We start from the raw sequence: 14,245 nt of genomic DNA on the forward strand, positions 1-14,245 counted from the left end.
TCCTTTCTTACCTCCGTGTTAAGACCTCCCCTGCCAGTCTGTCTCTATGCTCAAGGTTAAAATAACTTCTCTGTTCTCTTTAATCTCTCAGTTCTTGCTCTTAACTCTTCTCTGTTTTAATTTTCATGAGCCTGCTTTCCTCATGATTCACTGTTTACACATAGTTACAATGTTAGCATTGAGGAAATACAGCCTAAGGACTATGAGAATAGGCCATTAAACATAATTACACAATTAGGCTAAAGAATTCTATACTGAAGTTAAACTAACCATGTAATCAATAACGTTCCATATATTAAGACATTTGCAAAACTTACAGTTGATTAGTGACACATGCTAAAACCTTGTAATTGTTTTAGATCTTTGTTTCAACACAGAGGAAGGATGGTTCAACACAGATGTACATAATGTGCACTGCAGGACAAATACCTGTAATCTATGTGTTTCTTGAGCGTCCTTTAAAGATTCCAGTTGTTCTTCATTTTCCTGTAGTAATGTCTTTATCTGATTCTGCAGTATCTGCAGTTCATGATCCTTCTGGCTAAATACTTCTTCATCCATAACTAGAGCCTGCTAGATAACAAAGGAAAAGTTCAGCTGGGGAAAAGGGGGCATCATTATTATTTCTTACAGTTGGAAAATGGAAAAAAAACCCAAACCAAATGTAATTTGTTGTTAAAAGATGTGACCACAACTACAAAGTTTTGAGGTATGTATGGCAAATTGTCCAAGTGGTTATCTGTGGTTTCTACCATTTATTTCTTCACTTGATTTTATCTGTAGATTTTCTTCTGACAAGTTTCTTTCTTCCAAAGGGAATAATGTACCCATAACCAAAACTACTTTACTGAAGTAGATATCTAAATCCAATTATTCTCTTTAGGGTGCTGTGAGATGTAGCCACAAGAACTCAGCATCAACAATAAGATTAATACACTTCTCAAACGAAAAAATAAGGACACCTGTCCACATTCTGCAACTCGTCTAAGAGCCTAAAGATTGAAGAAACCATAAGAATACTTCTTCAGATGTTCTTGTGGACAAATAATCCAATATTGATTGAAGGACACTTCCAATTGTTGTTACTCTTCCAGAAAGCCTGTAGAAGCCAAATATGAAGTATGGAAACATCATGTCTTATTGTTCTAAAACTGGGTACTTCTGTACAACTGCATCTCGCTTCCAAGAAAAGACAACTCTTAATAGCTTTTAAGAATGCACTCAAGAACCTGATGTCTCTTTAGAGAATAGAACTTTTTCCAAAGCCTATGTACCAATGCAAATGTTTCTACTAAATGTAGTTGACAAAGTGTATCCTGTCGCCCACCCTGTGCTGTATCATTAAGCAGAGTTATGTGGTTATGCCAACTATAGAAAAAAAGAAGCTTGCACAGATGTTAGCATGGTGACAGAGTGGGGCAGGATGAAGTGATAGAAAACTGAGTGGCATATTGTCCATATTGTATTAAACATGCATAACTAAAATCAGAACATATTTGCTCAGTTGTATCAGGTGTTGGTGTCAAGGGTTTGGTGGGGTTGACTACAGGGATGGCATCTGTGAGAAGAGGCCAGGGTTGCCACATGCTGGACACAGACGGTTCCAGGCAACTCCAGTGGACCCACCACAGGGAACAGCTGAGCCCCTCAGCCAAGATGGTGGCGCCTCTGTGATAGTATATTTAAGAAAGGGCACAAAATGCCAGACAGGCAGGAGAGAATGGAACCAAAAAGAGTGAGAAAGAGCAGAGGCAACACCAGGAGGAGAAGAAAGAGGGAGGTGCTCCATAGTGGAGCAGATACCCACACTGCAGCCTATGGAGGACCCGTGCTGGAGCATATGGGTCCTGAAAGAACTGCTGCCCATGCAGAGCCCATGCTGAATCAGAGGAAAAGTGTTAGGAGGAAAGAGCAGCAGAGAGAAACTGCTATGTACTGATCATAAGCCACCTCACTATGTCCCTGCACCACTCAGCAGTGAGGAACAGGAGTATGGAGTGAAGGAGTGAAGATAAGCCTGGAAAAGGAAGGAAGGAGAAGTGTTGTTTTAATGTTTGTCTTTTTGTTCCCCACTACCCAAATTAGTAATTTTTTTTTAATTGGCAAGAAATTAAATAATTTTTACACAACTTGAGACTGTTTTTTAACTGGTAAGAAATCTCCCTGTCTTTATCTCATCCCACAAGCCTCCTCATTCCTGTTCTTCCTATTTTCTCTCCCCAAGTCTTGCTGATGAAGGGGTGAATGGGTGGCTGGGTGGGAGTTTCGCTGTTAGCTATGGCTAACCCACTAGGCCAGTATTTTTATTTTGTGTAAGACAGCATTATCCATGCAATCATAGCTGTTAGCAAAGCAATATGTATATACACACAAGAACAGGTCCACTATTAGCTATTAAATCTGTCCATATGCAAGCTCTGCTCTAGACTTTGTACTGGCTCATTTATTTTAGTGTCTCCTTAACTATCTCCTCCTGGCTGTGGACAGCATACTCACCTGGGGAAATTTAAGTTTAAACTCAGCTTTTACACTGTTTTGAACCTGGGAAACAGAGGTTTAAAATAAGCTACAGAAGAAAATCAAGACAGAAGAAAAAAGCTGTGATTTAGATTGATTGAGAACAAAGAAAAGACAGAATTTGCATATGCAATTGCCTGGTAACAATCTACAGGCTTATCACAGTTTGGAGTGCAAACTGAAAATGGGTTGGTGTTACAAATTTCCAACTTGTTGGAGCACTATGTTCTTCTACTACAAGACAGACTCAGATTAGTTTTTCTGAGCTGTTCATCTTATGTCAGAACTTCACTCAGTTTCAAACTAGTGTCCAGGTATTTTAAGTTACAAAATTAATTTTCATTTGTTTATTATATACTACTCTGCATTATTTTGGATGTTTTGTTATTCATAGTCAACATTTTAACTCAGTACATCCAAAATATGCACTTCCTAAATGTATATGGGGATGTTCGCAAAAAGATTTATGTGATCATGTGTCAGTTCTACGCGGAGACATTATCTTGCTTGAGAAGGCTGAGAGCTCTTCTCCCCGTAGGTTGCCATCTAGCACTGTTATCTGCTGTCTGAGAAGGAGCTAACTGGAGCTACTGGCATGACAGGATCCTCATGGGGTATCTGCATGCTAGGAATCCCATATCTTGTTTTGAAATTCTCACCTCAGCTAGAAAACTGTAAAGAAGTATGATGCCACCAAAAAGCAGAAAGTTGATAGATAACACAAAAGCAAGTGTTAGAAAAGTGATGAGACAGAGAAATCCGTAGTTTAGAAGCTCAGTTAGCTGCAGGCACGATAATGAAAAGGAAATGCAGGAGTTCTTGGTGAAAACATTGCTGAAGAAATACAGGTTAGGAAATGACTTAATAATAATAGGTGAGGTACTTGCAACTTCACAGTATTAGATAAGCTAGTATATTACATACCTAGTATTAGATAATACTAGATATAAATTGCAAAAATTAGCCCACAGGTGATCTGTAAGTGCACAGATATCTGTGATAATATCTGCATTGTATTTATATCTGTAATGCCTCTGACAGACTACTTTCTTTGCAGGATTTAAAACAATTTCTGAGTTTGTCTTTGTTTGTCTTTGTTTGTCCTCAGTTTGTCTGAGGACAACTGAAAGTAGTTGTTGTGGGTTAACCCCAGCAGGCAGCTAAGCACTCCCTTCCCCTCCCACCAGGGAAGAGCAAAGGAAGAGTAAAAGCAAGAAAACTTGTGGGTCATGATAGAAATTGTTCAGTAAGTGAAGGTGAAGTGGAAGAAGAGAGAAAATAAGACAAGCAATGCAAAGGCAATTAATGCAAAACCCTCCACCTCCCAAGGGTAGACTGATGCCCAGCCAGCTCCTGAGCCAAAGGTGGCTGACAAACCTAAGCCCTCCTCCTCTCCCTTTTTATTGCTGAGCATGTCATATCGCGTGAAATATCTCTTTGCTTGGTTTGAGTCATCTGCCTGGTTGTGCCCCCCCACCCCTGGGTGCATGCCCCAATCTATTCACTGGAGTGGCAGAAGGAGAAACAGAGACAGCCTTGACACTATGCAAACACTGTTCAGCAAGACCCGAAACACAGGTGGGTTATCAGCATTGTATTGGTCACAAATATAAAACACAGCACCCTATGAGCTGCTTTGAAGAAAATCAACTCCACCTCAGCCAGACCCAGTACAATCTCCATTCCATATTCCATACCATTTATGTCATGCTCAACTCCTACACTATCCAATACAGCCTCAGTAACCACCCCCCACCCTTATCCTCCTTTGATTTATGCACGGATATCATTCCCTTACTCTATGGGCCATTCCTGTAAAATATCCGTAAAATATTCCTAAATTGTCGACTGAGTTAATTTACTCCACCACTTGGGTTCTGGCTGTTATGGTAGTCACTCAGGATAGGAGAAGCATGTTGTGTTACGTTACTAGACATCAAAACGAGTTCAGGCTGGATCACTGATGCACTTGCCTGGCTTTTCTGGAGGTTTGTTCTCTGTTGGTTTAAGAGATTCCTGATGTTGTACTTCCTGAAATATACAACTCAAAACTATGCGTTATTCTCCCCTAAGGTTAAATCTCTTGAGGTACACATGAGATTTCCCCGTCCTCCCACCAAGTTTACGTGGGTCCTTGAGCAAAAGCAGTCCCACAAACAGGTTTGCCTTTTCCCAAGGGAGGAACAATCCATGCTGTCTTTCCCAGCCAGTTCTCTACACGCACTACTGGGACCTTATCTCTTTCTACAGTACATAGTGTTTTTGTTTGGGCAGGTCCAGGTCGGTTAGCTAATCCTCTGGTATTAATTAGCCAAGTGGCTTCTGATAAATTTGCATCCCACTGCTGACATGTCCCAGTGCCCATTGCTTTCAGTAAAGTATTTAATAGTCCATTGTAACATTCAACCTTTCTGGAGGCTGGTGCATGATAGGGAATGTGATACACCTGATGAATGCCATATTTCCTGGTCGGGTGCTTACGAGACTGTTTTGGAAATGAGTCCCATTGTCTGACTCAATTCTTCCTGGGGTGCCATGTCACCACAGAATGTGCTTTTCAAGGCCCAGGACAGTGTTTCAGGCAGTGGTATGGGTACCATGCAGTGTTTTGGGTGGTGGTATGGGTACCCTGCTGTCCACTTTTCTTGTTCTACAATATCTAGGGCCAGCTGTATGGCCTCGGATCCTCTATACCCACAGCTCCAAAACCCTAGAGGTCGACCTTGGATGTTGCCAGGTGCTTTCTGCCAGAAGGTCCAGCTGAGGCCATGGGAACAAGGGAGTTTCAGTTGGGACGATATTGATGCCAGCTACCATCATGGTAGCAATTGGCACTTGCAGCAACCCCACAACAGAAAGATTGTCCAAGATGCCAAGTGAGGTAGACAGCTGTTTAATCTTCTCTGAACCTGCAGTGGCTATGTCAAAGGCCGAATGGTACCTCTTTGGATCCTCGAAGTACCCTTTTTTGAGGCAGTCAATGGCAAGGATATATGGGGCCTCTGGACTGGTGACAATAGGATGCGTCTGCTACTTGTTTCCTGTTAGGCTCACCTCAGCTTCTAAAACAGACAACAGTTGGGAACCCCCTGTCACTCCAGAAATCCAGATGTGTTCTGCCCCCTTGTATCCTGACGGCTTTAGGGTACACTGTGCACCGGTGTCCACCAAAACCAAAGTAAATCAAATTGTCCCTTTCCTCTGCTTGGCTGCAGGGAGGGTCCCCCTATTCCCAGTCAGAACATTCATTACCTGACTCCTATAATTGCAAACTGCAAATCTTTACACCAGGAAAGGAGCCCATGCATCTCTCTGTTGCCCGGGCTATGCCTCAAGGACTATTAACAGGTGTGATCCTACTACAGACCAGCATGGTCCTACCATCGTAGAAAGCATGGGGTTCAAACACACATGGACATAAGTCCATCAGATCAGTATCAGAAAGAAGAGAGGGGCCCTCAGCCCATCTACTGCATCTTGAGGATTGCTCAACTGCAATTCCCAATTCAATTGGCAACTGGAGCAGTAGCCTTCCTGGAAGGACCCTTTTTTACCACTGCTTTTTCCCACAATTCATATACAGAGACTTCCAGGACCAAGGCAGGTACAACAACTCACTTCCTCATATCATCCCCACAGTCACACAGATAGAACCACATGGTGGCACGTGGTGTGTGCCAATGGTTCCCTTTCCTTTGAGCAGAGAAAGGCTAAGATGCTGGCCTGCAGGGGCAAGGAGGGAGAGACATTATCCACATTCTCTACAAGTTGCCTAACCTTGTGGAACAGTCTTTCCACAGATGAAATGCAGGGCCATAGCAGGCGGGGGGAATATAGATCCTCTTCAAGTTGCCAGAGCTGGCAGACTAATCTACTCAAAGTTGGTGCCTCAATGTCAGCCATCAGTGCTAGGCTGCTGCTGCATGATGTGAGTGTGCTCTATACAGACTTCTGCCACAAAAAACATGTGTGCTGTATGTTATTTGGATCTTTCGGGGCCTGATTATTGTCCATGTCACTGCAGACCACCTCCATGACCGCTCATTCCCTCAGACACTGGATACCTTCCTCTGTGGTAGTCCACTTGCCTCACTGGATTACAATATAGAATCATAAAATCATAGAATAGCTTGGGTTGGAAGAGACCTTTAAAGGCCATCTAGTCCAACCCCCTGCAATGAGCAGGGACATCTTCAACTATATCAGGTTGCTCAGAGCCCTGTCCAACCTGACCTTGAATGCTTCCAGGGATGGAGCATCTACCACCTCCTTGGGCAACCTGTGCCAGTGTTTCACCACCTTCATTGTCAAAAATGTCTTCCTTATATCTAGTTGAAATCTACCCTCCTTTAGTTTAAAAACATTACCCCTTGTCCTATTGCAACAGACTCTGTTAAAAAGTTTGTCCCCCTTTTTCTTATAAGCTTCGTTTAAGTACTGGAAGGCTGCAGTAAGGTCTCCCTGGAGCCTTCTCTTCTCCAGGCTGGACACTCTCTTCCTTAAGAGGGTACCTTGTCTTCATGCTTAATAAGAGCCACCTCCAGAGGCTGTGGGTGGCTGCCCTTCTTCTGATCCCTCTGTCAATCCCACAGGCCCTAGCAATGGACCACAGCTGCTGTGCTTCCCTACCTTCTAGTTCCAGACTGTTAGCCCCACTATCCCAGCACTGGAGCAACCAGGTAGCAATTCGCTCGTCTTGCTGATGGATGAAATCTTTCCGCCTATCTTGGTCATGGATAGGGACTGGGTAGTTTCTGCCTCTTACAATTTCTATCTCTTTCTTCCCTGTCCTGCTGCAGAATAGTCTGCCTCTCTCCCCATCTCAGATGGAGCAGCTTCTTCTCTTACTAACTGAGTTGACTTCTGCTTCCACTCTTTCTTTTTGACTACAGAAGCAACTATTACAGTTGAGGGTTCAGTCTCTGGTTTAGTGTCCGTTTGTGTGGCCTCAGAGCAAGAGACCTTCTCAGTGCCCGTTTGTGGGCTCTTAGATTGGGAGACCCTCTTGCGTGTTTGAGCGCACTGGACAGGCGCTTCATAGGCATGGGCCAGGTCCCAACACAGCTTTAGAAGTCACTGTGTTTCACCTCCCCTCCTTCAAATGGTGTATTAGTTTGATGGGTTTACAAGCCTGTTCAGGTGTGAAAACCCAAGCTGCCAGAGGCAATAATAGCCCTGCGCACCTACGCAACTCCTCCCATACACCCTGCCACCCCAGGGATCAATCACCTTAGAGCATGTTCCTGTGTGGCATCCCCAGTTAGTTGTTTAACCTTTTGAACAGCAGTCAAAATCAGGATCACAACACACACCAGTATGAACAGTTTGATTACATGAGGATATTGAAGGAACTGAGAGGACATTACATCAAGTCTATAAAAACCTATCCCAGATGAGAGGAAGGGATAGGTACCATTCTCACCGCTCTCCAGAAAATGTCTCTTAGAGGAGAAAAAGGGAAAGGTATAGCTGCTGGTTTTGTCCATGAAATGGTTCTTGGTGTACTGGGGACACCAGCGATGTAGGACTCAAATACCAGATTAGGCTGAAAGCCAGTGGTTTCATCATAGCTCTCCCAAGCAAAGGAAAACAAAGTGATAACACACTAAACAGCAAAATCTGAAAACAGTCATTAATGATTCTTGGAGTCTGTTGTACAGCAAGAAAGGAATCAAGCATTGGAATATTCAAAGGAACACATAAGTCAGCACCCAAAGTAAGTATGCCAGCACCATGATCTGCAACAGCCACTCAAATAACCACTTATCCAAACAGGTGTAACACCTAGAAGTTTAATCTAGCACACTCTAGTCAAATCTGTTATTATCTCAAAGGCCTTGAGCCCATGTTGAGTACCAAAGAGACCACTGGGTTAACCTCAGTAGGCAGCTAAGCACACACAGCCAATGTGGGGGAAAAGCAACAGAAGAGTACAGGAAAGAAAACTTGTGGGTTGAGATAGAAATTGTTCAGTAAGTAAAGGTGAAGTGGTAGAAGAGAAAAAGAAAATAAAACAAATGATGCAAAAGCAATCACTTACCACCTCCCACAGCTTGCTGATGCTCAGCCAGTTCCCAGGAAAAATATGGCTAACCTCCCTAAACCTCCTCCTCTCTCTTTTTATGGCTGAGCATGATATTATATGGCACGAAGTATCTCCTTGATTAGTTTGGGTCATCTGCTTGGTTGTGTGTGTGTGTCCCCAACATTTTGTGTACCCCCCAATCTATTCACTGGGGTGGCAGAGAAAGAAAAAGAGAAGGCCTCACACTGTGCAAACACTGTTCAGCAAGACATAAAATGTTAGTGTGTTATCAGCATTGTATTCGTCACAAATACAAAACAAAGCATGCTACAAGCTGCTATGAAGAAAATTAACTCCATCCAAGCCAGACCTAGCACACTAGCATAGCTAAAACCAAAAATCTATCAAACAGCTCAGTCTCATAAAATCATCTTGAAAGTGACTAGCCAAAACATAACATAACTTTACCTATCTCTATCATGATTAAGAAGATTGTCTATTCAATCATCCATTAATATAAATCTATGTCCTAGGGATTAGACAAGCAAAATTATACAAAATTCTGAATTAAATTTAAATTGTCAAATTTAAACGTGTCACAGGTAAGTGTAACAGTTTTACATCTTTCAAAATTGAATTCAAGTTTTAGCAGACTGCTCTTTCACATAGTTTTTTAAATAATCAACTTATAATTAAATACCTGGCATTTCTTTAGTTCCCTCTTTAGCTGAAGAATTGTGATGTGATGTGGCTCTTGGTTGGTCCCTGTCCCTGTGTCAGTTTCCTGCATGGTGAGAGCTTCCTTCCTCACTTCCTGTACCATAGTGATCCAGCTCTGCAATCTGTCCCGCTGACTTCTTTTTAAGTTAACATCATCATTCAAATCAACCAGAAATGGCAAGGCTTCATCTACACAATTTCTATAACTGAAACATTGAAACTGAAGCCGGGTGAGCTGCTCCTCAAGTGAATTGATACGAGTCCTTTCTTGATTTAAGTCGTGTGAACACAGATTACTGACTTGCTGGTTCTGCAAAGCCTCTCGAAGCAATCTGATTTCAAGTTCCATTTCATCAATCCGGTCTTGATCAGGGTTGTAATTTACAACTGGTTTATTTCTAATGTTTTTGGCTCTGTTGGCATATTTGAGGGAATTTAAAGATTCATCAAAGTCTGATGAAGACGGACTTATACACGTTATCATGACAGTCTTGGCATTTCCTCCAAGAGAGTCTTTCAGAATACGAGTGATTTTAGCATCCCTGTATGGAATATGTACACTTTTCCTTTTTGGGTCTCCAAGAGCACTGATGACATTTCCCAAGGCCAACAGACCGCTATTGATCTGAATTGATTCTTTGAAGCGTTCACCAGTATTTCCAGTTTTTGTCACCCTCTCTGATCCTGCCAAATCCACAAAATGAAACTTTGAAGCAATCATCTGGACTGATTTCCAAGATGAATCCTGTGCAGCATCAGGATTTTTTTGAGACTCTGCAGACTGTTTCTGACAAATACTAATGGTAAAAATGGCGTGAGATCGACTAGAGTGCTCATTCATTTGTGTTGTACCTGTGTGACGAGCTGCATTGCCACTTTCCAACAGGCTTATCACTTCATCTGCACATTCTACTTGGAATTCCTTGGCACCAACAATCACTTCAAACACCAAAGAAAGTAAGAATAATTAAATTAAATTGAAACTCTTCAGCAATAGTTTACAGCAATTAGGAACAGTCAAGCTATAAACACAAATTAGAGAAATATACAAGCCTGCATTACTATGAGGTCATAGCATATAGTTATAGAAAAATAAGACATTGATATATGAAAAGCATGAGGTACAACACATCTGAAACCTGCAGATATTGAATATATGCGTGTATTATGTCATAGCATTTGAAACGTCTTAAACACAATACACAGCTTTACTCATTTACACATTGCCATACACAATTTGCAATCTAGTGCTATCTAGAAAAAGTATGAACAAAGTCAGCTCAAAGGATTTTTGCCAGTTAAAAAAATCCCTAAAAATAAAAAAGTTTGTAGTAGAAATCACTCCCAGCCTATAGTAAAAGAACAGAATTTCTGTTATACATAGCATATATGTATATACTTATACCAAGTACTCCTACCAAGCATATTTTTTGTCTTTTGTTTTAATGAAGGATGGAAAATATCCTAGCACAATCAACTGAAGCTGACTCAAACTGTACTGAAGAAGAGAATTAGTTTCAAATACATTGCAGCATTCTTATGAAGCAATGATATTGTCTGCAAGATTTGTGCTAAACTGGTGCCTTCTTCCAGCTACAGACAAGAAAACCATGACAACTCAATGCAACAGCATACTAATATTACAGCAAACACAACAATTAAAGTATAAAGAATAAAGGAAAAAAAATCCAGAACAGATTATACAGTTTCAGAATAAAATACCTCTGCAGTGGACTCTTCTAGCATTTTTATGTAGTGGACAGGAAAACTATAGTTAACTAAAAACTAAGTGTTATTTCAAAGCCTTCAAAACATTTCAGATGTTACTTTTAATGAAATGTTCTCTTCCACTCATTTCATAGTGGAAGGGGACAGATATTTACAGTATAAGTGGCTTAACAATTATAATTTTGAAGAGAGAAGCAAATGTTTAACCTTGAAATACTTACTCAACTGAATAATCACACACTATTGTATTTCTAGACAGAATTTGCAGAAGCAGTAACTGTATTTCTACTTTATCATTTGTTGGCATTTCTGATGGAACACCTGTATCATTCACAGGCACCTAAACCCAAAACTGCTTCAAATCAGCTAAACTGAGCTTATATTCTGAAAATGTAACTTTTTTCTAACGTTAGTCATGAATAAGCTCTTTCAAGAGAAGACAAGAATAACTTGGGCACACAACTTGAAAACAAGCACATCAAATTTTAGAGATTAAATCCTACCTGTATTTCCCTTTTCATCTTCTCGGATATGTAATTCTTTCACAGAGGTTTCCAACTCCAATAAATCTCGAAGTTCTTCCTTATAAACCTCTATGTAAGATACTTTCACATGGAAGTCAGTGTTACAGTTTTCAGAAATATGGTGAAATAATTCCTGAATAGCCCGTGGGATTATGCCCTTTTCATCCTCTGCAACTGATGCTAAAAGATAAGCAAAGATGTCACAGGAGCTTGCAGTCGTTCTGCTGCATAAATTACAAAGACTGAAGATGGAGAGAAGTCTGTGAGATACTCAGTATACTATGGAATCCAAAGAGCTCAGTGTTCCCAAGGGCTTTTGTAAATATTTGTTCTTCTGGGCTTCAGAATATTTGTTTGCATCCATTAACAGGATTCAAAGTCAAGTTCTAAATTACTTAATGTTATAGTCATGAAAGTTATGGAAAATATGGAGTCTGCTTTGAATCTGTAAGTTATAACTTCACTATAATTTCCCTTCATTGTAACTCCTCAAAGTATAGATTTCTTCTTTATTCCTAATTATGGTTGGCAATGGCTTTGCAAGGGTTTGAGAAACTATAAATTCCACTTACATACAGCAAAGACCATCAGTAACTTGGTGAGAAAAGATCTATGACCAACATTTACAGTAATTTCCTATTTTTTCAAAGTAGATATGGAACACTAATGCCAAACTCTGATTATTTGGGTTTTTTTAATATTCAGTATAGGACAATGCTTCCATAAATAATTTCTGTTCTTTATTCAAGAATATGGAAACTGTTTGTCTATGAGAGGATACCAAGAATCTTTTTTACCAAAAAAATAAAAGGTTGCTCACATCTAACTATAATTTAATAAATGTACGTATAAAAACAAAATTGCTGAGCTATGAACAGCCTTAGATTGTGACATCCACTACCTAAAGAATTTGGCTGGCAATGGTACTTATAAAAACATTAAATAGCTACTACTAGAGGAAAAACAAGAAAAGTTGTAACAGTAAGTAGAATTAGATGCCTACTGTATGAGGTTCAACAAGGCCAAGTGCCGGGTTCTGCACTTCAGCCACAACAACCCCATGCAATGCTACAGGCTTGGGGAAGAGTGGCTGGAGAGCTGCACGGCAGAAAAGAACCTGGGGGTGCTGGTTGACAGCCAGCTGAATACGAGCCAGCAGTGTGCCCAGGTGGCCAAGAAGGCCAAAAGCATCCTGGCCTGTACCAGAAATAGTGTGAACAGCAGGACTTGAGAGGTGACTGTCCCCCTTACTCGGCACTGGTGAGGCCGTGTCTCGAATACTGTGTTCAGTTTTGGGCCCCTCGCTACAAGAAGGACATTGAGGTACTGGAGTGTGACCAGAGAAGGGCAACAGAGCTGGTGAAGGATCTAAAGCACAAGTCTTATGAGGAGCGGCTGAGGGAACTGCCTTTGTTTAGTCTGGAGGAGGCTGAGGGGAGACCTTATCACTCTCTACAACTACTTGAAAGGAAGCTGTGTTGAGGTGGGTGTTGGTCTCTTTTCTCAAGTAACAAGTGATAGGATGAGAGGAAATGGCCTCAAGTTGCACCAGGGGAGGTTTAGATTAGATAGTAGGAAAAATTTCTTCACTGCAAGGGTTGTCAAGCATTGGAACAGGTTGCCTAGGGAAGTGGTCGAGTCATCATCCCTGGAGGTATTTAAAAGACATGCAGATGTAGCACTTAGGGACATGGTTTAGTGGTGCACTTGGGATTGTTAGGTAAACAGTTGGACTTTGATGATCTTAAGTATCTTTTCCAACCTACATGATGCTGTGTTTCTATGATTCTAAATAAAAGGAAGATATCAATACCTACCAAGAGATTTAGAATAATCTATTTATATCCATTTGGAAGATGTAAATATTAAATTCTAATGATGTCAGGGAAACGTCTCTCTCTCAAAACAAGCAAAGAGTGAGCAAGCAAGCAATTAATTGCCTAATGCACACATTTTTAAGGTAAGATAAATGTAGCTATAACCTCCAAAACATTGCATTTCAGGAAGAAATTCTAGTTTAAGTTGCATGTTAAATTGAGGAATGAGAAAGATCACTTCATAAATTATTTTTTTCTTGGATATTTTTGTATAGCCTAATTTATGGTGAATTTGTTTTTAGAACAGTTTAATTATCACAAACTCTGGAAGCATTTTTTTTACTATACTATTCTTCACTAGCTCTTCAAAATTCTGCACATCATCTACTATGTATTAAATACTTGACTTGCACAAATACATTGTTCACCAGTTTAAAAAACCTCAAACTTTCTACAACCTACCAATGTGGCCACCTCCGATAGTGTAAGTCTTCCCAGAACCTGTTTGTCCATATGCAAACACTGTAGCATTGTATCCCTCAGTCAAAGACACTAGAAGAGGCTTAATGCAAACAGTATAAACTTCTTCTTGGGTTGCATTTTTGCCAAATACAAAATCAAAAGTGAAGACACGGTCTTTCCCGATGATAATTTGTTGTGTATTTGGGACTAATCTCACACACACTTGGTGGTTATGAAGTACTTCTTTGGAAAGCAGCGGTCTGATTCGAACTGCAACTTTAACTGGGATCTCCTCCATGCCAGACTCCATCCCTGTGCTCCCCCTGTACTCAGTATTCACATAGTCAAGAAGAAATCTGTTACCACTGCTGTGTTCACCTCATTCGCAGTTGTCTGCAACTAAGAAAAAAAAATTTCCACATTATATAATAAATAAGAATTTATTTCCTGCT

At 40.7% G+C, this 14,245-nt stretch overlaps 1 protein-coding gene across 1 annotated transcript; it reads right to left on the reverse strand.

Moving 5' to 3' along the window:
* Positions 1 to 429: 429 nt before the first annotated feature.
* Positions 430 to 14,103, reverse strand: LOC104618764 (kinesin-like protein KIF27; the record flags this gene model as incomplete). The annotated part of the gene is made up of 4 exons (XM_010284445.1): positions 13,794 to 14,103; positions 11,494 to 11,694; positions 9,243 to 10,201; positions 430 to 573 (listed from the first exon to the last, which is right to left on the reverse strand). Coding segments are annotated over exons 1-4 (1,614 nt in total), but the record flags the coding sequence as incomplete, so codon positions are not given.
* Positions 14,104 to 14,245: the final 142 nt, after the last annotated feature.

The sequence above is a fragment of the Phaethon lepturus genome, unplaced genomic scaffold, assembly GCF_000687285.1.
Source record: "Phaethon lepturus isolate BGI_N335 unplaced genomic scaffold, ASM68728v1 scaffold6843, whole genome shotgun sequence".
NCBI lineage: Eukaryota > Metazoa > Chordata > Aves > Phaethontiformes > Phaethontidae > Phaethon > Phaethon lepturus.